The 24,925-nt window shown below is 43.3% G+C and overlaps 1 protein-coding gene across 3 annotated transcripts in view; it reads right to left on the bottom strand.

Moving 5' to 3' along the window:
- BLTP3A (bridge-like lipid transfer protein family member 3A) overlaps positions 1–20,897 on the bottom strand; it is a 67,322-nt gene extending 46,425 nt beyond the window's left edge. Inside the window, exon 1 of one of the 3 annotated variants that reach the window (XM_075910454.1) lies at positions 20,724–20,897. In XM_075910454.1, the coding sequence (XP_075766569.1) occupies positions 20,724–20,767 (44 nt within the window). In that variant the 5' untranslated portion in view covers positions 20,768–20,897. Of the gene's footprint in view, positions 1–13,568; positions 13,875–20,723 lie in introns of those variants that run through there. The other 2 variants (XM_075910453.1, XM_075910455.1) reach the window with 2 other exon arrangements.
- Between the last annotated feature and the right edge of the window lie 4,028 nt (positions 20,898–24,925).

Raw genomic sequence — 24,925 nt, 5'->3', positions numbered from 1 at the left:
ATTAGTATTGGATATCTAAATTAAAACTTACATTACTTTAGTTAGTAGCACATTAACCTAATTAATCAATCTGTATAGAACTAAATGAAACCAATTAGTATCAGACCAATTGGTTCTTTGGAAAATTGAAAGCACAAAGTTATTAATATTTATCACTTCTGCAGCATTATTCATATACAACTCCTTTACTAATCCACAGCAGGCCAGACAGGTAGGCTAGTAATATTAGCCCAAAAACAAGAAAAAGGTTATGTGACTTTAAGGTTATACATGGAGTAAGTGTCTGCTAGGGAAATGATCCACAAGCTTTTAGCTGCCACTACTGTGCTTAGTACATGCTACTCTCCAAGAATAAGAAATTATGTTTAGCATTTAATTTGGAAAGCATGTAATGCTTTCAAGAAGTGTCACCTCTTATCCATATCCCATCTGATGGGAGTTGGGTATCTTGCCTACAGATCTGGAAGGCTAGAAAATCTCTACAGTTGTTCATGATGCAATCTCCAGTTAGACTGGGATTCTGCCATGATTAACACTCCTAGAGCATCATTCTCCCCACTGGAGCTAATGTCCATAAAAGTTCCAAAGCGACTTTGCACTTAGATACTTCACTCTCTTTTTTACTTTCAGAAATAAAAGAAAGTTTGCGTTTCAGAACCTTGGTTTTAAAGAGTACACAGATTTTTTTTAAAACAATTAACATTATCCAAAGCAAAAATTATCCTGGTGATGGTGGGATACTAAGTACCTAGATAGCTGATGGAAAAATAATAGAGTGGAGCACACATTACCCAACAAGTTCTTGGAATGCCCAAGAGACATAATACTCAGTCCTGCCTTAGTGTCTGGGACTGAACTGATTAGATGACCTATTAAGGTCCCTTCAAGTCCTCCATTTTTATGATTTCTATGGTGACACTAGACAGATTGTTCTGGCACTTAGGTCAGAGCAAGGAACTAATGATGCAGTGAGTAAACACAATACCTTTTCAACTGCCTACACATCAGATTAGTGACTTGTGTACATAGAAAAATTATAACAGCCTAAGATATGGGGTGAATTTGAATCATTGCAGTTATACTGCTAAGAGTCCCTGGGTGGGCATACTTTTTCTGATTTAAGAATGCCATTTGTTGGTTTGTTTATTTATGCTCTTTGGAAGGGATTAATCTGGTGGGAAACCTCAAACAGGAACTGAAGAGTCAACCCAGGGAATTATAGTGGTGATGTCACACTAATATAATTCTACCAGTGTAACTGGTAAAACTTTCCAAATTGATGAGGGCTAACTTTAGTAAATTAAGGAAATTAGTTAGGGAAGTTGATTGGACTAAAGAAATTATGGATCTTAAAGTGGAGGAGGACTGGAATTATTTTAAGTTAAAGTTGCAGAAGCTGTCAGAAGCCTGTATCCCTAGAAAAAGGGAAAAAATTTATAGGCAGGTGTGTTAGACCAAGCTGGATGAGCAAGCATCTCAGAGAGGTGATTAAGAAAAAGCAGAAAGCATATGAGGAGTGGAAAATGGGAGGGATCAGTAAAGAAAGCTACCTTATTGAGGTTAGAGCACGTAGGGATAAAGTGAGAAAGGCTAAAAGTCAGGTAGAGTTGGACCTTGCAAAGGGAATTAAAACCAATAGTAAAAGGTTTTATAGCCATATAAATAGGAAAAAAACAAAAAAAGAAGAAGTAGGACCGCTAATTACTAAGGATGGAGTAGAGGTTAAGGATAATCTAGGAATGGCCCAATATTTGAACAAATACTTTGCTTCAGTCTTTAATGAGGCTAATGAAGAGCTTAGGAATAATGGTAAATTAACAAATGGGACTAAAGATAAGGAGGTAGATATTACCATATCCGAGGTAAAAGCCAAACTTGAACAGCTTAATGGGAGTAAATCGGGGGGCCCAGATAATCTTTATCCAAGAATATTAAAGGAACTCGCACATGAACTTTCAAGCGAAAATTTTTAATAAATCTCTAAACTCAGGGGTTGTACCATTTGACTGAAGAATTGCTAATATAGTTCCGATTTTTAAGAAAGGGAAAAAAAGCGACCCGGGTAACTATAGGCCTGTTAGTTTGACATCTGTAGTATGTAAGATCCTGGAAAAAATTTTGAAGGAGAAAGTAGTTAGAGACATTGAAGCTAATGGCAATTGGGACAAATTACAACACGGTTTTACAAAAGGTAGATCGTGCCAAACCAACCTGATCTCCTTTTTTGAGAAAGTAACAGATATTTTAAATAAAGGAAATGCAGTGGATCTAATCTACCTCGACTTTAGTAAGGCATTTGATACAGTGCCACATGGGGAATTATTGGTTAAATTGGAAAAGATAGGGATTAATACGAAAGTTGAGAGGTGGATAAGCAACTGGTTAAAGGGGAGACTACAGCGGGACATACTGAAAGGTGAACTGTCAGGTTGGAGGAAGATTACTAGCGGAGTTCCTCAGGGATCAGTTTTGGGGCCAATTTTATTTAATCTTTTTATTGCTGATCTTGGCACCAAAAGTGGAAGTGTCCTAATAAAATTTGCGGATGACACAAACTTAGGAGCTATTGCCAATTCAGAAAAGGATCGGGATATCATACAGAAAGATCTGGATGATCTTGTAAATTGGAGTGATAGCAATAGGATGAAATTTAATAGTGAGAAGTGTAAGGTTATGCATTTAGGGATTAATAAGAATTTTAGTTATAAACTGGGGACACATCAGTTGGAAGTAACGGAGGAGGAGAAGGACCTCGGAGTCCTGGTTGATTACAGAATGACTATGAGCCGCCATTGTGACATGGCCGTGAAAAAGGCTAATATGGTCTTGGGATGTATTAGGCGAGGTATTTCCAGTAGGGATAAGGAGGTGTTAGTGCCATTATACAAGGCATTGGTGAGACCCCATTTAGAATACTGTGTGCAGTTTTGGTCTCCCATGTTTAAGAAGGATGAATTCAAACTGGAACAGGTACAAAGAAGGGCCACTAGGATGATCCGAGGAATGGAAAATCTGTCTTATAAAAGGAGACTCAAGGAGCTTGGCTTGTTTACTTCAACCAAAAGAAGGCTGAGGGGGGACATGATTGCACTTTTTAAATATATTAGAGGGATAAATACCAGGGAGGGAGAGGAATTATTTAAGTTTAATACCAATGTGGACACAAGAACAAATGGATATAAGCTGGCTAGTAGGAAGTTTAGACTTGAGATTAGACGAAGGTTTCTAACCATTAGAGGAGTGAGGTTCTGGAACGGCCTTCCAAGGGAAGTAGCGAGGGCAAAAGATCTATCTGGCTTCAAGATTAAACTAGATGGGTTTATGAAGGGGATGGTTTGATGAGATAACAGGATCTTGGTAACTAATTGACCATTCATTATCAGTGGGAAATAGGTCAATGGAGGGATGATAGGAGTTACTATAGAGAACTTTCTGGGTGTCTGGCTGGTGAGTCTTGCCCACATGCTCAGGGTTTAGCTGATTGCCATATTTGGGGTCGGGAAGGAATTTTCCTCCAGGGTAGATTGGCAGAGGCCCTGGAGGTTTTTCGCCTTCCTCTGTAGCATGGGGTACAGATCACAGCTAGAGGATTCTCTGCATCTTGGGGTCTTCAAGGTATTTGAAGGCTTCAATATCTGAGATATAGGTGAGAGGATTATTCCAGGAGGGGTGGGTGAGATTTTGTGGTCTGCACTGTGCAGGGGGTCAGATTAGATGATCATAATGGTCCCTTCTGACCTTAAAGTCTATGAGGTCGCAGTACAACAAACCTGGTGGCTCACTCTAATTTATCCACAGCAAAAATCCAACACAATTTTTGCCACAGCTGTTGGCTTCTACTCAGCATTCAGCACTGGATCAGCTGGTGCACTGCAGTGGGGCAGGATTACAGTATACTGACAAATCTATGTGAAGGATGTTTTAAACACCATACCTGCCTGTAGCAGAGTAGGCTCTAGATTATCAGGGTTTTCAGTTCCCTGTTTCATGGGCACCACATTCATCTAACTTAAATAAAAGCCTAGCCACTAAACTGACCAATGCAAATTATTCAGCTTTATTTGTACTGTGGAATGTTCATGTATCTTGCCCCAATTCATTTAGCTGTTAGTTCTCTGAGCTTCAGGAATATCATTAATGCTATTCTCTGCACTGACTGTTGGCTTACAAGTCGATGACTAAAATAAAAAGGAATTGAAAATCCAGTTCAAAGTTCAACCTATAAACAAAACCATGATTTCCAAACAAGCTGGGAAAAGATAGAACCGTTATACAGATGAACATGTCACATTGCACTGTCCCAGTTTCTCTCCCACCCCTTCCTCAATAACATCCATTAACTTATTCCCTTTTAGACAGTCTCTTCTCCTGGATAGGAGCAACTAACTAGGGCCATAGACTCCAGAACTTAATGAAGGCCCCTGATGAAGCATACTCCATATAGGGAAGTTAAAATGCAGTTAATTGACTAGTCGAGCAGTCAATGGAGTTTCCATTGACTACTCAACTAGTCGATAGGCACTTCCGCATGCCTCCTTTGAAATGTGCAAGAGCCCCCGCTGGGTATTTTGTACACTCCGTGTACAGCCCAGGGCCAGCGGGAAGTCCCACTGACACAAGGTTGCACATGGGTGTCTGCTTTGAAATGTACAAGTGTCCCCGGCGGGGGCTCTTGTGCATTTCAAAGCCATGGAGCCCAGGGTAGCCCAGTGTGCATTTCAAAGCCATGAAGCCCAAGGTAGGCTGGGGACTCTCTAGCTGACTACGGTTCCCTATGGCATTTCAGCAGAACCCGGGATCAGTTGGGGACTCCCCAGCTGACCCTGGGTTCCACATGGCACTTCCTTGGAACCCAGGGTCTCCACCGCTAACCCCAGGTCCTGGGAAAATGCTGCAGGGAGGTTGGGATCAGCTGGGGAGTGCTGCTCAGTTGAGCCTGGCCTCCCCATTGAAACATGGAGGCAGAGTTTCAAAGGGGCAGCGCTGCACAGCTGAGCTGGGGATCAGCTGCGTGGCAGCTGCCCCTTTGAAACGACGCCTCCACGTTTCAATGGGAAGGCCGGGGTCAGCTGGGCACTCTCCAGCTGATCCCAAGCTCCTCCCGGCATTTCCCCAGGACCCTGGGTCAGCTGGGGATGATGAAATGCCACGGGGAGCCCAGGATCAGCTGGGGAATCCCCAGCTGACCCCGGGCTCAGTGTTTTAAAGGAGCAGCGCTGCACAGCTGAGACGCAGATCAGCTGTAGAGCAATTGCCCCTTTGAAACGCCGCCTTGGAGTTTCAAAGAGGCAGCACTGCACAACTGATCCAAGCTCAGCTGTATGGTGCTGTCGCTTTGAAGTACCCCTTCCTCCCACTTTGCTGCCTCTATCTTATAGAGGCAGCAGGGGGAGGGGAGAATCCACTAGTTGACAGACTATCCAATAAGCTAATGCTTATTGCATAGCTGACTAGTCCTTAACATCCTTAACTCTGTACAAACACATAGCAAACTCCTTCCTCACCAAAAGGAGATTTCGGCAACAGGCCACAAACTGATGTGAAGAAAGAGGGAGTTGTGCCAGGATGACACATGCACTTATTAAGGAGCTGTCTTGTTATTCTGAGTCCATCAGCTGGAAGCTCAAGAGTCATTAAATGTCAACTATTCCATGTTCTGAAGCTGTAATGCTATACATGTTAAACTGTCAGGGTTTTTCCCCCAAGACTAAACCCCAAGCAAATAATAGCACACAAGCACAGGCAACTAGAAAACAAGGCACAAATTGAGAAATTTTACACCTTTTTTGCCCCTTTATGGTAGATGCCGCCCATCAGATTTTGAGCAACTCTATTTTGCAATCTGATTTCCCTGGGGATTTATTTCCATCCACAAAAAATGAAAAGCTATTGTGTAATTTAGATTCATGACAATGGTGAGGGCAGAACAAGTCAAGAAGAAATACTACAAGAGCAGGGAATGGGAGTCAGGCTCATTGAATTCCATCTTAGCTCTGTGACTTTTCTTCACCTTTGTTTTCTCTGTAAAATGGGAATAGTACCTACCACATAAGGAGGTCAGTAAGTAATTAGTCACTATTAGTAAAGCACTATTGTGCATGTGTATTCATATACAACATACACTTTGTCCCATATAATGTAGGAGGTAATTTGTGTTAAGTGCCAAAGTATTAATACAATCATACAAATGCTTGTTACGTACTCAACTTTACAATTCCCTATGTGATAAGTAATATTAGTCATTTGGGGGGAAATAAGCTGGGATACAGGGAACTTTATGCGGCTTGTGTATGGCCACCCCATAAGCCAGGGGCAGAGCTAGGAACTGGACCCAGGAGTTACTACTTCCTCAATAGAATAATTCAGATTTTTGCACTCACAAAAAGTGTCCTTCTAACTTGCCAGAGAGAGTGATCATTCTTCTATACAACTTTGTAATTAAAGTGGAAATGGTTTGAGACGATCAAGAGCCAAGCTGTAGATACAATTCAGCTCTTTTGATAGATTGCTGAGCTTTCTGATTTTATAGATAACTTTATGCAGAAGAAAGCAGGCCCTGTCACATGTGCACACACTTCCCCCATCCTGTTTTCCTGGGTAGAAAACAGGACCCAAAAGCCACCAAACACTGTAATAGAAGAAGTAGTTACCAAAGTATATTCCTAAAAGCTCTGCCTTCATAGTCCTACATGTATTGGTGGAAACTTAAGAGACTGAAGTTTATAAATGAATAGTTTTCAAACTAAGGTCCACAGCTCACCAATTCCCTTGGCAGCTCTTCGTACAGATTAGGTATTGCAAGAATCAATGACAGGAGTATTGAGGAGGGGAGGGTTGATGTATATGTTTTAAAGAGGCCCCTCTTAGGAAATGGACTGAAGAGACCCTTGCTTTGAACTGTTTTCACCCTGTACCTGAATATAGATTTGGACACATTTTCAGAGTAATATACAAATGTTCATGAACTAATCCTCTCATCATTAAGATGAGGTATTATCCCTATTATACATGGGAGAGACTGATGCAGAGAGCAGAAGTGATTTTCCAAGGACCACGCAGTGCATCACTATTGGCTGGATTTACCAGACATCATCTCCTTAACTCCCAGTAAAGAAGAGAGGCACTATTGCCATCTGTCAGATAGGTAAACAACATAAGACTAGCATTTTCAAAGGACCATCTATTGACCTGCATGCTTGTCATGGCATTAAAATCAGCAGATGCAGAACTGCTGACCATCTTGAGGTTTCATCTCAAGTGGATAGGAAACAAGGGGTTTTCCAACAGAAGTTAGCAATTCTGGAGTCCTCTGCTCCTTTAGAGACCGGATCATATAACAAGACTCCCAACATTTGCATCTCTGCTTCGATTCTCTGTTGTGGGATTGATGCTGGCTGTTGGAGGATGCTGGCTTCCACTTAGAGGTTTATTGCTCAGACCATGTTCCTTTTGATTGTAAAATATATGTTCTGTTTCATTTGGCCACAAGACAGCTTACTAGCTGGTTCAGGAGCACAGCATGTTGAAAAAGCAGTAATGTGATGCTTTTGCAGAAGGGAAACTTCCATTCCACTCATGATTTATCATCACATTTTAACTGCTAGAAGCTTTGTGGTTTTACACACTTCCCTATAGCTGTAACAACTCGTTCAGGCCGTGTGTGGTTCCCCTCTTAATGAGGAGCTGTCAATTCCTGAAATACTAAAAGAGGGTATGCAAGGTGCTGAAACTGAGACAGCCTCTCTTGCATTATCTTGTGGGTGAAGCATTATCTTGAAGACTAGTGTGACAATACAGGATGAATCTGCAGTCTAGACAAAGTGAGATATTTAAAGCCCAAATACAGAATTTTAATTCATTAACGTTAAAGCATTCTCCAAGAGCCTGAGGTGAGAAAATGTTTTGGTGGCAAAGAGATCTTCAAGCTCAGAGAGCAAGGCAGGTTCTTCTGAGACGAATACATTTTACCTAGTATATTAAGTGCTAGGAAGAGTGGTTAGACTAGGAGCCCTGGAGACTGAAGATGAGCCATTTGTAGGAATGGGAAGGGAGTTCAGCCTCTATGATCAATTCCGTCATTAGCCTCTCTGCTGGAACTATCAAAAAAGGGAACACAATGTTAATGGTGATTAATCTGGAGGCAGAGATACCCATTAATTTATAGGTGGACCAAGTCTCCTGAGTTCATTTCACATAGAGCACTGTATGGTAATGAAACCATGGTAATGACTTTCAATCACTACGGAATTGGTTTGGTTTCAAGTGGTTTGTAGAGATGAAAGGCTGTACAAGTCCCACTACTGAATCTTTGCAGCAGAAGTCCTGCTTGCTTTTCATCAGTTGCTGTCCAGATGCATGGCGTAAGGTAGCAAAAGCCCATATGGAAACAGCTAGTAAAAGTAATCAGGCATTTCAGTATCTGCAGGGTAGACTAAGGGCAAAACATAGTTGCATCTCTGTGCAATTTGAAATCTAGCTCAGTCTTGTCAAAGGTGCTGTTCTGCTGAGCACATTCCATTACTACAAAGGGTCAAATAAGTGACCACTTTCAGACCATTCCAAGAACTGTGATCCATTAAACTAAAGTTGTGGATTTCCATTAACTTAATGAATGAACAAAGGAAAAGATTCTCAAAGGGTTATAAGGTGAATAAATAACAGCTTGCATTTATATTACACTTCTTAATCTGAAGGACCCTGAAGCACTTTACCAACACCACATGCAATAGTCACTTCAATCATGACAGAAAGGTAGCCACAAGGGAATGGGATGCAGCAGCTGCTTATGAGCAAATAGCAACAACACATAACAGATGAGAACAAGAAGTTAAAAAGTTACATATGCTAGGAAATTTAGGAGGGCAGATGGTAATTTCCAGAGTTCAGCATATAGCCAAGAAACTGGAGGTATTGATGAAACACGTACAACCATAGGATTTTCCCCATTACACATATTTCAGCAATCATAAAGCCAGCAGGGACCATTATAATCATCTACTCTAACTTCCTGCCTAACACAGGCTAAAGAATTTCCCCCGGTAATTTCTGAATGGAGGCCACATCCCACTTTCCTGTCTTATATATTGCCTTATCCTCTCTCAGTGCTTTCTAGAGAATGATAAGCCTTTTCATGCAAAACGGTTTTTCTGACATCACTGCCATCTTGGCCTCTGAAGCACTTTATTTGGCCTCTGAAGCCTGAAACCCTATGTAACAAGATGCTGACTTGTGCAAGCAATGCCTCCTTGCTCAATTACCTTATAGTATCATATATATAGATAATATGTGGGGATGAATGACAGTTGGGATTCTTGGCTTCTGCATGGCCAAACTGCTCTCTGACTCTAGTTGAAAATCCCGAAGTCTGTTATTGGAGATTAAGCGTGGTCTAGTAGACAGAGAACCAAACCTGAACGCAGGCAGATGTGGGTTTTATTTACCAGTTCTTACAGACCCGTTGCCACGTTGGGTTGACTGCTTGTGTGTGAAAAGGGAGTATTAATACACATCTACCTCATGGGGTGAGGAGGATACATTCATCATTGATGGGAAAATGCTTTGAAATCCCTAAGTAGAGAGTTCTATATAAGAGTCTTCCAAACAGGTCTGTGAAATGCTTACTGATCACATGAAGCTGACTTCTCCTGATTTCTCCTAAAATGCTCCTGATATTGCTTTTCCATGTATGCTATTGCTGTAATTGCCACAGGGATGTTATGTGATTGTAAACAAAATGGGAGGTGAGTCAACCCAATTTTGAGAGGAGGATTGTAGGGAGCATGGCCTGTACAACTGTGAATGGGAGGGGAGTGTCCTTGAGTCAATATTAAAATATAGCCCATCCCATCCAAGAATTTGGAAACCCCATGCTTGAGAAATACATAGTATCTAAGTATTACAATACCATCTTAAATTTAACCTGCTATTGGTATCAGTTGCCATACATGCAATAATTGGTTTTCAGAATTATTTGCCAAAATTTTGAAAAATTTCTCTACTTCTAAAAGATTTACACAAAACAGACCCATATTACAGAAAGCTCCACTATCAGGCTATGTAAGACACAAATCTGTCAAACTCTCCCCCTTTTCTTATCCTTACTGCCAAATGTACGGATAAGGGTGATAAAATTTGCAGAGAAAACAGTGAAACTGACTATACATCTTTATGCGCACCAGTCACCAATGATGATGATAATTAGGCTTCAACCTCTATCATGTAAACTACTAAAAAAAAACCTTGAAAGCAGGAATAAGAAATCCTCCAGAAAAGGCTTTATTTTCCGGAGAATAACGTCTAGACTGGCGCTTTTCTCTGGCTTTTCCCCAAGCCGGAAAAAAGTGGCAGCCATGTTAATGCAAATGCTGCGGGGGATATTTAAATCCCCCGCAGATTTGCCTATTCCAAAGTCTACATTAGCATCCCTTTTCCGGAAAGAGGTGCCAATGTAGACACAGCCTATGGGTATGTCTAGACTGCATCCCTCTGTCGGCAGAGGAATGCAGGTTAGGCAAGTCAACACTGCAAATGAGGCAGGAATTTAAATATCCTGTGCCTAATTTGCATAAAAATGGCCACCATGTTTTGCCGGCTCGGCATTTTGTCAGCAAAAAGTGGCAGTATAGAGATAGATCTGTTGAGAAAGAAAGCCTTTTTCAACATTGCTTATGCCTCTTGCAAGGAGGTTTACAGGATCTGTCGAAAAAGGCTTTCTTTTGCCACAGATCCCGCTAGAGTGCCGCTTTTTGCCGACAAAGTGCGGAGCGGGCAAAATATGACGGCCATTTTTATGCAAATTAGGCACAGGATATTTAAATCCCTGCCTCATTTGCAATGTCGACTTGCCTAATCTGCATCCCTCTGCCGAAGAGGGATGCAGTCTAGACATACCCTAAGGGTGCATCCCATAGCTCGAAATAAGCTACGTCATTTGAGCTACGCAAATGGCGTAGCTTATTTCAAGTCAATTTCGAAATAGCTGATTTTGAAATTTGGCACTGCCTACACAGCACTTATTTAGAAATAAATCGCTAGTCCAAAATATCCCTCACTCCTCATGGAACGAGGTTTACTGGGACACTGAAATAGTGAGCCCGTGATATTTCGAAATAACGGGCACACTCAAAAGATACAGAATAGATAGGTCGGGATATGTCTGGTATCCCGAAACAGTTCTGCAGTGTAGACATAGCCTAAAAATAAATGCATTTCTTCCTGTCATCAAATTACCACATTCCTCTCTAGGTTCTAGGGTTGCCAGGTGTCCAGTATTGACCTGGACAGTTCGGTACTTTCGCCTCCTGTCTGGTAAAAAATTCAGAAAATACCGGACACCTAAAATATCCAGTATTTTCTGATTTTTTTTTTCCTGGCCAGAAGGAGAAAATACTGAGTGCTTACCTGGTTCCGCAGGAGAGTTATCTGGCCCAGAGCAGGTAGACAAGATGGTGGGCTTGTCAAAGGCTTCAAGGGGACATGCTGGGCTTTTTTCTTAATTCTTGGGGCTTTTTTTTTTTTTTTTTTGCTCAACAACTTTGGTCTCCCCCCCCCCCCAACAGAATTTTTTCCCTGGTGTTTTTTTTTGGGGGGGGGGGGGAAAGGGGAGAAAGGGTGTTCGATATTTTTGGTTAAACCATCTGGCAACCCCACTGGGTTCCCATAATTCCAGGTTTTCTAACTCACTCCGTATCACAGATTTGCCTTTCAGAAGGCATGGTCCATTAAAACTCTCCAAACCAAGACCCATACTAGTATTTCAATTAAATGACTGGGATTGTATAAGCCAAATAACCAAATGTGAGGTGTGTGAGATGGAAATGTCCCTGAGCAGCAAAGAACTGTGCCTTGGCACTTTCTACGAGATCTGGAGAGAAGGGACCTTGTCAAAATCAATCCCTTGTCTGCTCACAAGTATGGTGGGTTCAGCAGAGACAAGAAAAGTGACAGCATAATATATGCATTTGTGTGTTGATATCACTCACATCTGTAACCACTGAAGCCAGCTGCCTAGGCTACTTGGTGACTTAATAAATAGCACCATTTGTTATCACATGTACAGCAAGGAGAAGCTAATAGATGGTGCTGATTTTCATACTCTTGTCTCAGCCAGCCTTCCATAGACAAGAGAACCTTCTCCACAACTCCTGCCCAGCCTATGCCAGTGCTCCTCTCCTCCGACACACACCACCCTGTTCCCAAGAGACCATCCCAGATTCTCTGCTGACAGCTCCTTTAACCCTTTCCTGACTCCTAGTCTTCCACACTGAACCTCCTAATTAAAACAGGTAAAGCTTGCCAGCCTCTCTCTCTGCCTCCTTAAGATACCACCTAAAATCTATCCTAACATGTGACTACACTCCCATTTTGTATCACATCCACTCATACCATTACAGTGAGATTTCTTTGGCACATGGCCTTTATTTATTGGGCAGAGATTACCTAGCACCCTATGACTCATGTATGGTTTTTAAGTGTGTAATAAAACGAAGCTTTAAGAAGCCTTTGTTAAAACTAAGGGCATGTCTACTCTACTGCTTAAGTCAATCAAATGTACATTGCTCAGGAATGTGAAAAAGAACTTACCCAGAGCAACACAACTTACCTAGCTGCATCAGCTGGAGTGTTTCCTGCTGACACTGTTTCTGCCTTTTGCAAAAGTGGAGTAATTATGCCAATGGGAGTGCTCTCTCCCATCAACAAAGTATCTTCACTTGAACCGCAGCGGCCATGTATTTGCATCAGTGCAGCTGCACTGATGTAGCACTTCTAGTATAGATCTGCCCTAACAGTGGGCAGAAATTTTCTCCATGAAATTCAACACAAACACTTCTCTGAAGACTATGTCATAGAATCATAGGATTAGAAGAGACCTCAGGAGGACATTGAGTCCACCCCCTTACTAAGGGGAGAGGTAGCCGTGTTAGTCTGTAACTGGAAAAAACTTTAACAACAAATAGTCTTCCAACACCTTAGAGACTAAAAAAACCTATATGGTAGCATGAGCTTTTGTGGGCACAACCCATTTCTTTGGGTACTCCATCTGAAGAAGAGAGTTGTGCCCTAGGGATATAAAAGTGTAGTCAATTCACCAATTAGCAAAAGCTTATAGATTAATGCTATAAATGACACACATTTGTTGTTAGTCTCTAACGTGCTGGAAGACTATTTGTTGTTTTTTAAGTTTTTCCATACTGACTAAATCATCCCAGCCAGGGCTTTGTCAAGCCAAGACTTACAAACCCCTAGGAAGGGAGATTCCATCACCTCCCTAGGCAACCCATTCCACCTCACCACCCTCCCAGCGTAATTCTTTCCCCCCCCCCAATATCCAACCAAGACTTCCCCCACTGCAACTTGAGACCATTACTTCTTGTTCTCTCATTTGTTACCACTGAGAACAGCATCTCTCCATCCTTTTTGAAACCCCCCTTCAGGTAGTTGAAGGGTGCTATCAAATCCCACCCCACACACACTCTTTTCTTTTGTAGACTAAATAAGCCCATATCCCTTAGCACAGGTGCGGCCAACCTAAGCCTGAGAAGGAGCCATAGTTTACCAGCGTACATTACCAAAGAGCTATAGTAATTTGTTAGTAGTCCCCATCGGGTGCCTCCTCTCCCATCTCCAGTATCTTTTGCCCCACCAATCAGTGCCTCCTCTTCCTTCCCCGTGCCTCTCGTCCGCTGCAATCTGCTGGTTCATGGCACTCAGGAGGCTCTGTGGGAGAGGGAAGGAGCGAGGGTGCAATATGCTTGGAGGAGGAGGTGGAGCCAAGAGTTGAGTACTGGAAAGTTGGCAGCTGTAGCTGCAGCCCCAGAGTCATTGCCTGTAAAAGGAGCCGCATATTAACTTCAGAAGAGCCACAGATGGCTCCAGAGCCACAGGTTGGCCACCCCTGCCTTAGCATCTCTTCATAACTCACGTGCTCCAGATCCCTAATCATTTTTGTTGCCCTCTGTCAGACCCTCTCCAATTGCATCCACATTCACATCCTTTCTGTAATGGGAGCCCAGAATTAGGCCTAGATGTGGCCTCACTAGTGCTGAATAAAAGTGAATAATCACTTCCCTAGATCTCCTGGCAATGCTCCTACTAATGGACTCCAACATGCTGCTACCCTTCTTGGCTACAAAGGCACACTGCTGACCCATATCCAAATTCTCATCCATTCTAATTCCCAGGTTCTTTTACATTGGGAGTGAAATCTTAAGAAGTCTCTTCACTACCCTGTGCCTCAGTTTTCCCACTTGTGAAACAGAGATAATACCATCCCACCACCCTCATGAAGCAATAAGATCAAGCACTCACGTCAGTTATATGAATGCTAACTGTGATGGACCGCCCCCCCATGCTTTATGAAATGGACTTATGGACACTTATGCATAACTCAAAGGCAGGGGCAGACCATGACTATAGGCGGACTCGGCTACCACTGCCCGGGGCACCTGCTGATGTCGTCACGGGGCACCCAGGGTGCCCAATGATGACATCAGTCCATTGATGGCCCTGCAGGCAGGAGCACCAATCGCACATTCCACCTGGGGCGCCAGCTGCCGCAGCCCGCCTCAAGCCGCTCCTGCTCAAAGGTGCTTGGGACAAGCAGCCTCATGTAACCTATCAATCTTAATATCACAATCCACTTGGTCTGTGTATCTTATTTTGGTGTGTGTATCATTCTTGCGTGTAAAGTTAGATATATTGAGTATGGAATGCTGAATGCTTTGTCAATGTGCAAATAAAGCCATCAAGGGTGTTTCCAAAGCTGGAATGCCTCAACATCATATGTAAATAGACAGTTTTGTCCTTGAAGTCTTAGAAGGGTTTGGTCCCAGGAAGTCATGTGACTGCCTTAACTGGTATGAACTGGCCAAGTAATTTCCCATGTAAAGTAGAATGTATAAAACAATGGAAGTTTAGCAGTGTCTTTGTCTTGTATGGCACGCCCAAGAGGATGATCCAAAGACCCCAGGGTGAAGGAACTTCCCTGGTTTGAAGGCTTAGCTGGAACAAAAACAGTTTTAGGGTGAGTTTGTAATAAGTTTGTACTAAATGTTAGTGTTAGAATTAGCTAAGACTTTTCTGTCACTTTAAATTTGTAATTCACTTTGCTCTGCCTATTTTCACCCCTTAAATCCTACTGCTTGTACTTAAAAAAATCACTTATTTAATATCAAGCAAATGTAAATAATTGTTAAATGAGGGAGCAATCCTCCTTTCATTGTTAAAGGGGGCTTACCTAAATAATTTATTTGGGGTTCGGTAACCCAGGAAGCTGGGCCCAAAACTACATTTTCCTTGGACCTGAAGAGTTTCAGTGTCTGTACTAGTCCTCAGGGGAGTGAGGGCAGTGATCTCAGCTCTGTGCCTTGGGTGGGGGAGACCAGGGAGCTGGCTCAGCAAGACCAGGCAGCAAAAAGCCCCAGAGAGCAGGTAGGTGAAGGTCCGTGGCTTTGTCAGCACCCTGGAAAGCACTCCAAAGGGGTCTTCTGTGACCTCACCCCATCACACTAACTATTAGAAGTTAATTCAAATTAGATTAATCTGGTTTCATTATCCAAGATGAGTGAAATGGAAAGCACTGAAGGGATCACTCTTTAAACTCAAAACATAGAGTTTTCCAAAATGAAGGTTTTATAAAGGCTAAGATCAAGAGAGAGGTTTCTATTAATTATTATTATAAATTACTAAATAAAAAAGTATTTTGTTGTGTGTGCATCTAAGGAGCCCAAACAGGGATTAGATGTATACAAATATAGACAATCCCTGCTCCAGAAAGCTCACAATCTAGGATCTTTATTTCAAGGTAAACATTCTGCCAGTGTTTGCAACCTAACCATAGCAGCCATGGGCTAATGAAGGAGAACTATAAAGTGAAACCAACAAAACTATTTTCCTTCTACAAGCTAAAAATAGCGCAAGAAAATAAACAGGATGATGAAAAATACATTCCTGATTTTAGATTCATTCTTTAGAAATGGAACATAAGTTGTTAAAAATGCAAGTTTTTTCAGATGTATCCTAAGGTCAGTGCCCGTCATTCACATAAAAACTCACCTTTGAAGAGCTTTGGAAAGTGATAATCATTATTCCATTACAAGTGCATGTGTTTCATTTCTTTTGAATAACAGCTACTGAGCAATTTGATACAGTACAACTCTCCCTTTGATTTATTTAACTTTGCAGTCTCACTTTCCCCTTCTTTGTAAATTCCCCCCTCCCCCCACACACACACACAAAACTGAGCAGACTGCAAAAGGAACAAGGAGTGATTTCAAATTAAAATTGAAACCAGAAAATTAAGGGAAGATACAAACGCAATAGCAAAGCTTCTCTCAAACACTCTCAGTTAGAAAAGTGAGACCCACATGAATAAAGAGTTTGGTTATTTTATGTCAAAGAAAACTATAATAGCAATATTAGAAATGCAGGTTGTTGCTTTTCTGCATAATCTTTAAACTTGTGAAGGCTCAAGGCACATTACATTTCTCAATCCCTGTGAAACCACTTTTAATAGATGGTGACTCAGACCCCAATCCTGCAAGCTACTAAATTCACTTGGACAGAGCCCCAAAGAAGCAAATAGCATGAAGGATTGGAGCCTGGCTGACTAGTCTAAAATACCACCACAAACCAGTAACAATACCAGGAGCAGAAACCAGAAATCTTCCTGATTCCAAACCTACCACTCACACACACCATTAGGCCATAGTCCAGGCTAGGGATGTTCAATTTCGTTTAATCAGCTAATTGAATAGTTGGTCGAATTTCCTTCAACTACTCGCTTAGTTGATAAGGGGGGAAACTGAAGAGCAGCAATAGGGATAATTCCCAGGGATCTCCCAGGGAGATAACCACTCTGCTACTCTGCCTTTTAAATGTAACAACAGCCACCTGGCTCTTACTACATTTAAAAGGCAGAGGAGCAGTGGGGGACCAGGCATAAGCCGGGAATCAGCTGTCCTAGCTCTTGCCCCGTCAGCTGCGCCTCTGCTTTAAAAGCGTTTAAAAGGCAGAGGCACGGCAAGGAACTGGGCATGAGCTGGGAATCTGCTCTCCCGGCTTGCACCTGATCCCCCACCATGCCTCTGCCTTCCCTTGCCCCCTGCGGAGATAGTGCTGGGGGAAACTGGCTTTTATGCCGGTTTCCCCCAGCACTGGCTCCTGCTCCTCCAGCTTGCTGCCCAAGCGAAGTGGAAAAATGACTAGTCAAGGAGTCACTCAACTACCCGATAAGCATATGCTTATTAGGTAGTCGACGACTCGCTTACATCCCTAGTCCAGACTAGGGATGTAAACAAGTAGTCAGATTGACTACTCACTTCCCCCTTCCCCTGCTGCCTCTGTCTCAGAGGCAAGCAAGGTGGAAGGAAGCAAGAGCCGGTGGGGGGAACAGGAGAGGCTCATGCCAGGTCCAGGGCCGCTGTGCCTCTGCATGTTAAATGTACTAAGAGCCTCTTAGTACATTTAACATTCAGAGGCGCAGGAGTCTGGGACCCAGCGTGAGTCAGGACTCCTTAGTCCCGGCTCATGCCATGTTTAGGACCTACTCCGCCACAGCTCTGCATTTTAAATGTAGTAAAAGCTGGGCTGTGTGCACACCCAGCTTCTACTACATTTAAACTGTAGAGCTGTAGCAGGGGTAGCTCCTGGACCAAGCACCAGCCGGGACAGATCACCTCCCTTTATCGACTAATCGAGTCGTCGATACAAATTGCATCAACTATGCGACTGGCCAGTTACCCAGTTCTTAACATCCTTAGTCCAGGCACTGCAACAAATGGGTAGAAAAAAAGCAAAATTGAGGACTGTAAAGTAATTAGATTAGGAGGAGTACAGGGAAGAGAAGGGGGTGCATGAGCAAAAAAAGACTTTAAAAGGGATTTTGACAATGCATGGTGAGACAGCCAAGAATGAGCCAAAAGATTAAGGCACCCAAAAATACCAGCGAGGAAAGGTTCTGCACATAAAGCAAATGACAGTATTATATATGGTCAGAAAAAGGTGTCATTTAATCATGGGGATAGCAAAATTTAACACTCACATTAACTTTATTGATGACTACATTACTAACTGGTCCAATGTACTCATACACTTTTCCACATTACGAATGGGTCAGCACCTCCTGACAAGGCGGCTGAATCTATAATGTACATACACTTGTTTTGGGGTAGGGAAATGTAGGAAGCTTGGAAGTGTGTGATGTCAAGACTAACGGAAAATCATGTAAATTAAGGAACTTAAGAAGCCTAGTAGCAAGCTATGTTACATTCTTGGTACAAAGGTGAAGTAGAGAGCAAATAGCAACTCGCAGAACAGCCTTAAAACCTAAAGCTTTGCAGACTGAACTGCTCATTTATCATTTGCAGAAATTCTTTGCAGGTCCCAGAAATGCTGAGATTTTACCTTTGGTCTACAAATATATGAAGTCTACCCACCTCAGTGTACCTAGCAGTTCACAGTAGAAAATGGCACAAGGGTCCTTTCCTAGCTCTGCCACTTACATTATATAGCTTTTACCTCTCTTTCTCCATCTGTAATATTAGGATAAATGCCTTTCGGTCAAAGGTTGCATGTAATATTTCACCTTCAATCACATTCTCATGTTTCATACCACCACTTCGCGATATTTGTTGACCTAATTTTTAGAGGTGAAGTGGCTTGCCCAGGGTCACACAGCTAGTAACAATACCTAGCTCTCAAAAAAGCTCTTTTTGGCCTAGATCACAAAGCAGGTCTTTCAAAGGAAGTGTATATCACTATCATTTTAGAGATAGGAGAACTGAGGCAAGAAGCAGAAAAATGGTCAGGTCAGTGGGAAAGCTGGAAATAGAAGTCCTGTACATTAACCAATAGATATTCTTTCCTCTTAAATATAAGTTTGATGTATTACTAGAGACATTAATATAACATTCATTAGTCACTCCATGTTTTCTCAGTCTACCAAGACTGTGTTGCGTGTGATAGAACAAGAAGCAATGGGCTTAAACTGCAGCAAGGGAGGTTTAGGTTGGACATTAAGAAAAAGTTCCTAACTGACAGGATAGTCAAACACTGGAATAAATTGCCCAGGGAGGTTGTGGAATCCCCATCTCTGGAGATATTTAAGAGTAGGTTAGATAACTGTCTATCAGGGATGGTTTAGACAGTATTTGGTCCTGCCATGGGGGCAGGGGACTGGACTCGTTGACCTGTCGAGGTCCCTTCCAGTCCTAGTATTCTATGATATTCTGCTCTTTTCCCCCCCTGGATTCACCGACCTTCCAGCCCTACCTCATTATCATTTAGCCCTACTCTTGCTTTCCAGTTATTTCTTGGACTTTTTATTCACATATTTATTACTTATCAGTTTCATCTACTTAAACCTCTTAATTAAAAAGCTTCTCTACATCCCCTTTCACAGCTTAGTGTTACCGAATCCAAAAACAGTGAAGAAAAAGCAAATTCAACACCTCCTCAGAGGTTAGAACACCATGCTTTACTTTAACCCAAATAATAGGACTAAACCAACTAAAGGGAAGCAATCACTGGAAAGCAGGACAGAGTGACATCTGTCATCTTTCATTCCTCCTTTCATCTTCTCTGAGGGCAGCAACCAACTCATTAACTTCTAACCTGCCAACCAATCCTGTGCCACATATGTATCTTCCTGCGGTTGGAGAGGGAGAGAGAGAGCGGGGAAGAAAAAAAACAGTAGAATGAATGGGAAACGCAGGGAAGGGAACATGCTATCAGCCCCAGGTCCAGTCCTTGTGCTAGTGTATGGGAGGCAGAACATGTGCAGGAGAGGCAGAGGAATGGGAAAATGAGAGGAAGACAGGAGGGCTACATCTGCACTGGCACTCTTTTCCGGAAATGCTTAAAACGGAACAGTTTTCCGTTATAAGTATTTCCGGAGAAAGCGCATCTACATTGGCAGGATGCTTTTCCGGAAAAGCACTTGCGTCATTTTTGCGATCGGGGCTTTTTTGCGGAAAAGAAATCTGTGCCGTCTACACTGGCCCTTTTCCACAACAGTTTTCCGGAAAAGGACTTTTGCCCGAACGGGAGCAGCATAGTTTTTCCGGAAAAGCACTGATGATTTTACAGTAGAGCATCAGTGCTTTTCCGGAAATTCAAGGGGCCAGTGTAGACAGCCGGCAAGTTCTTCTGGAAAAGCGGCTGATTTTCCGGAATAAGTGGCCAGTGTAGACACAGCCGAGTAGTATTCCCTCTCACCTGACCAGAATCCATTCCCAAGCCAATAGCAGAAACACTGAGGAGTCAGGGGCACTTGGGTGAAGCAATCACAGCAGGAAGGAGCCTGGAAGGGGGCGTCAATGCCTAGGCACAAGGGACGCAAGGAGACAGTAGGGAGAAAAACAGAGACATGGGGTAGGGTGGGAAGCATAGGGGAGCAGGACAAGCCAAGGAACAACAAGATAGCCGGGCCACTAAGCTGACACCCTCTGGCCCTGGCCAGGTGCTCCTAGCCCAGACTGCCCCTCTGGAGAAGGGGCTGAGGGGGGCCGCCCCACTTGGTCCCCAGGCGGGAGACAAGCCCCCCCCCTGCTGGAGGGCAGCCTGGCCCCTCGCTTCTCTGGGGGGGCAGAGAGGCCCAGGAGGGCAGCGACTGGGGGGGAGCAGTAGCGATCTGGGGGGTTGGCCCCAAGGGGCGGAAGGCGGGGGGGGGGCCCTGCGGGGGGAGGGGCTAAGGGGGCGGGGGGGTTGTGCGGCCGGTGTCTCACCTGGACAGGTGTTTCAGGATCTGTTTCTTGATGATGCCGGCCATTCCGGGTCCGGGCGGGGGCGGCTCCTAACGCTCGGCGCAGGAGGGGTGGGGGGGGGACCAGCCCCTCAGCCGCTCCCGCCCGCTGAGCCGCCGGCTCCTGCCATCTCCCTGACAGCTCCCCCCCTCCCCCGCCCCCAGCTCCGCCAGCATCCCGGCTCGCACCGCGGCGCTCCGCTCAGCGCCGCCTCTAGCCCCCGCCTACCAGCGAGAGCGCGCAGCAGCGCCCTCTGCTGTTCCAAAGCGGCGAATGCCACCCTTCTCCCCCCCCACGTGGAGTAGCTCTTCCCTCCACCGGCACCTAGGACCACCCCACCACCAAGCTTCCTTGGCCCCCTTTTGTTTGGGGAACGGGCTTTCCTCCTCGACTTTGCCAAGGTCTCATCCACTGCACCAAGTCCGAGCCTCAGCCCAGCCTGCTGCCTTTCCTTGACCTCCCAAGCCAGTGTCCCACCCTCCTTCCGCTTGACTGTAGATAGTCATAACCCTACCTCTTGTGCCTGTTCTCACCGCTAAACCCTCCCCCGAGCACAGGATGCTGAATAGCCATTTCCCCTGTTTCCCATGGGGGTAAAACAGAACGTGGTGCAAAAGGGCCAAAGCTACACCGCAAGACCGAGGCCATAACAAGGGTAGGGCAAGCAGGGCGCTTGCCCCAAACCCATCGGGGTGCAAAGACGCGATAAGTAAAAATAATAAGCTGCAAAAGTATAGAGCACAACATGCACTAAGCTAAGACGGTGTCATAATTAATATTCTGCCCTGGACACAGAAAATACCTGGTTACGGTGCTGAGACACACAATGACATAGGTAGGCCAGTTTATATATAAAGTTTTGCTATGATAGCAATGCAAGTTATAGAATAGTCTGTCTACTCTGAAACATGTGTCAGCCAAAGCCCTAATGTACACAGTTATACTGTCCAGCCAAACCAAAAAAGGTGAGAACTTTTTTGGCAGTGTTGCTTACTTTGTTGGGGGAACAAGTACTTTTGCAAACAAACTGGATCTACAGTCTACTCCTTTGCTCTCCATATAGTATCTATGCACAGCTCACAGCAGTAAATGTGGCTATATAGAGACAAGCAGCCATTTACCAAGGCCTAGGACTAAACTTGCAGGAGCATCCCTCCTAAGGTAGAAGACCAGCTTGCATGGATTTCTGATTCCACAGTGATAGGACTAGGGCATGAGCATTATGGGAATTACATTTACTTCTAAAAATCAAACCTAGAGCTACTATGCTACTACTTCGGTTGCTTCTTAATCCCTGCCTTTGCCTCTATTACAGCATTTACCATACACTTGGACCAATCTCATATTCTTATTGGTAGAAAATCTTAAACTTAGTCTCACACCTCTTCTCTGCCCATCTTATTTCCAGAGACAGTTTCAGGCAAGCATATACTTTAACTCAAAAATAGACATGGGTCAGGTTAAAAAAACAAAACAAAACACACCTTTAACATAGCAACTTTACCTGTTATTGGTGTCAGACAAGATTGAAACGGGGGGAAAAAATGAGATTAATTTCTTCCTGGATGCTTTTTTTGTTTAATTGTTGGATTCCACTCAAATTGGACAGTGAAAATTGATTAGTTTCCCTTTGCAGTTCCATGCACCAACACAAAACTACAACAGATGGATGTAAATATAAGCCAACATGATGTGTATGTGTTCTAATTTATTCAGTGAAATGTTGCCAAAACACAAAAATCATGGGAATCATTCTATTGCTCTTCAGTTTACAAGCCGTGTGCTTTATACCACATTGCGGTAAGTCTCTTAACAGCCAAATGTCCTATTTTGGACAAGAAAACCATGTTCTTTACAGACTACGCTCTATTTTTGGAGATGGCTGTAAGCTTAGAGGGAGAACAAAAGTCTAAATATCAACGCAAAAATCCATTTGTGGTGACAGATTTGTGTTGGAGAAAATAGGTGATGGACTTCAACATATGGTTGGATATGCTCAAACCTTTGCAACCATAAATCAAAACTAGGCAAGTTGCAAACCAAACACTTTTCTTTTCAAAGGTAGAGAGATAGATACAAGTTCCATGCTGTTGACTCATTGGCTACGTCTACATTGCGCTTTCTTGCACAAGAACATATACAAATGAGGCACGGCAATGAAGATCTCCATGCCTCATTTGCATACCTAATGAGCCACCATTTTTGCACAAGGGGCTTTTGCGCAAGAGCCATTCTGACGCTTATTTTCAGGCAGAACGGCTCTTGCGCAAGAGGGGTTTTTTGCCCAAGAAAGAGCAGTGTAGACTTCTTCTTGCACAAAAGTCCCTTGTGCAAAATGGCGGCTCATTAGGTATGCAAATGAGGCACGGCGATATTCATTGCCACGGCGCATTTGCATATGTTATTGTGCAAGAAAGTGCAATGTAGACATAGCCCTAGTGTTTGTCTTTCCTACAACTCTTTAGAAACCTTGGCTTTGTTGTACAAAGACAATATCTGGAGATTTTGTAAAAGGATTTTCCTTGTATTCCTTTGATTTCCTCTTCCCCTACCAGTGTTCAGCAATAAAGATTGTCATGCTCCTGCCAAGGTGGATGTTTGCCCAGGATCTATGTCAGGTTAAGTAATGGAAAAGCTGATATAGGATTCATTTGAGAAAGAATTAGACTACAGGAATACAATTAATGCCAGTCAACGTGGCTTTATGGAAAATAGGCCTTTTCAAAGAATGAAATCAGGAAGAAATTGTTGGAAGAGATTACAACAATTGCTTGATAAAAATTAATTGCATAGGTGTGATAAGACTTGTATAAAGCATTTGACGTAGTACCACGCAACATTCCAGTACAATAGTTAATACTATACGATGTCAGTAAAACTTAAATTGAACCAGAACTGCCAAACCGATTTCAATACATAGTCATTGAGCAATCACCACAGAGTTGTTTCCAGTGGGGTTCGTCAGAAATCTGAACTACACCTGCCACCAGTCAAACTTTTCATCAGCTATCTGAAAGTAAATATATCACTGCTGACAACACAAACACTGGTCCAGTGCTAAATAATCATGAGAACAGGGTAACCCTACAAAGTAATCTAGATCACTTTTAGTAAGCTGGGCCCATTCAACAAAATGCTGAAAAATGGGACACTGTGCAGAAAAGTGCCACAAACATTTGAGAGCTAGTGAAAATGTCTTACAGCAAGAAACTTCAACAGCTCAGTCCATTTAACTTATCAAAATATTGAAAGGTGACTTGATCAGAGCATAAAAGTATGTCATGGGAAGAAAACAGCAGGTAATAAAGGGCTCTTTAGTCTAATGGAGAAAAAACACAAGAACCAGTCTGGAAGTGGAAACCAGACCAATTCAAATGAGAAATTAGGCTTTTTTTTTTTTTGGTTAAACAGCAATAGTGATTAATCATTGAACAACCTACCAAGGCAAGTGGTGGATTCTCCATTTCTTGGTGTCATCAAATCAAGACTGGATCTTTCTGAAAAGTCTGCTTTAGCCAAATAAAGAACACAAGTTATTGGACTCAAAATTGGGTACGAAGCAATGGCCTGTGTCCTATAAGCCAGACTATAAACTAATAGTGCAAGGGTGGGGAACCTTCTTTGAGTCAGGGTCCACTGACCCACAAAAAAGCAAATAATTTGGGGCCCGCACAAAATTGACCCCCACTGAAAAGAAGAAAAAACACTCCTCCACATCCCCCTCACACACCAGAGCCTGGGGGACCTGGGCTAGTACATTTTGAGCTCCCCTCAAGTTCAGAGTGTGGGAAGGAGCTGCCAGGTAGCAAGCTGAGAGGTGGAGGTGGAAGGAGGCAGGACAAGGGCACAGGAGTGGTAGGGTACAGGGTCGGGGTGATGCTGGTGTGGGGTCCCCAGTGATGGGGAGCCCCAATCCCCAAGGTTCAGATCCAGGCATGTCAGGGGCCAAATCCAGCCCCTGGGTCTTTGGTTTCCCACCCCTGCAATAGTACACCTTCCCCAGGCCTTAACCTTAAGAAACAGCTGCATACTTTGCCTAATATAGATCTGTCAGGATAAGAGGGGATATAAAATGATTAACAATTCAACACTGACAATACTTAAGATCTGCAGATACTTCATTAGGAAATTCAGTGCTAAGAGGCTTGTGTTTCTCAAAACAGCCCAAGTATGATTTTAAGATA

The sequence above is a fragment of the Pelodiscus sinensis genome, chromosome 27, assembly GCF_049634645.1.
Source record: "Pelodiscus sinensis isolate JC-2024 chromosome 27, ASM4963464v1, whole genome shotgun sequence".
Classification (NCBI taxonomy): domain Eukaryota; kingdom Metazoa; phylum Chordata; order Testudines; family Trionychidae; genus Pelodiscus; species Pelodiscus sinensis.
This window is presented reverse-complemented; position numbering and strand designations above follow the sequence as displayed.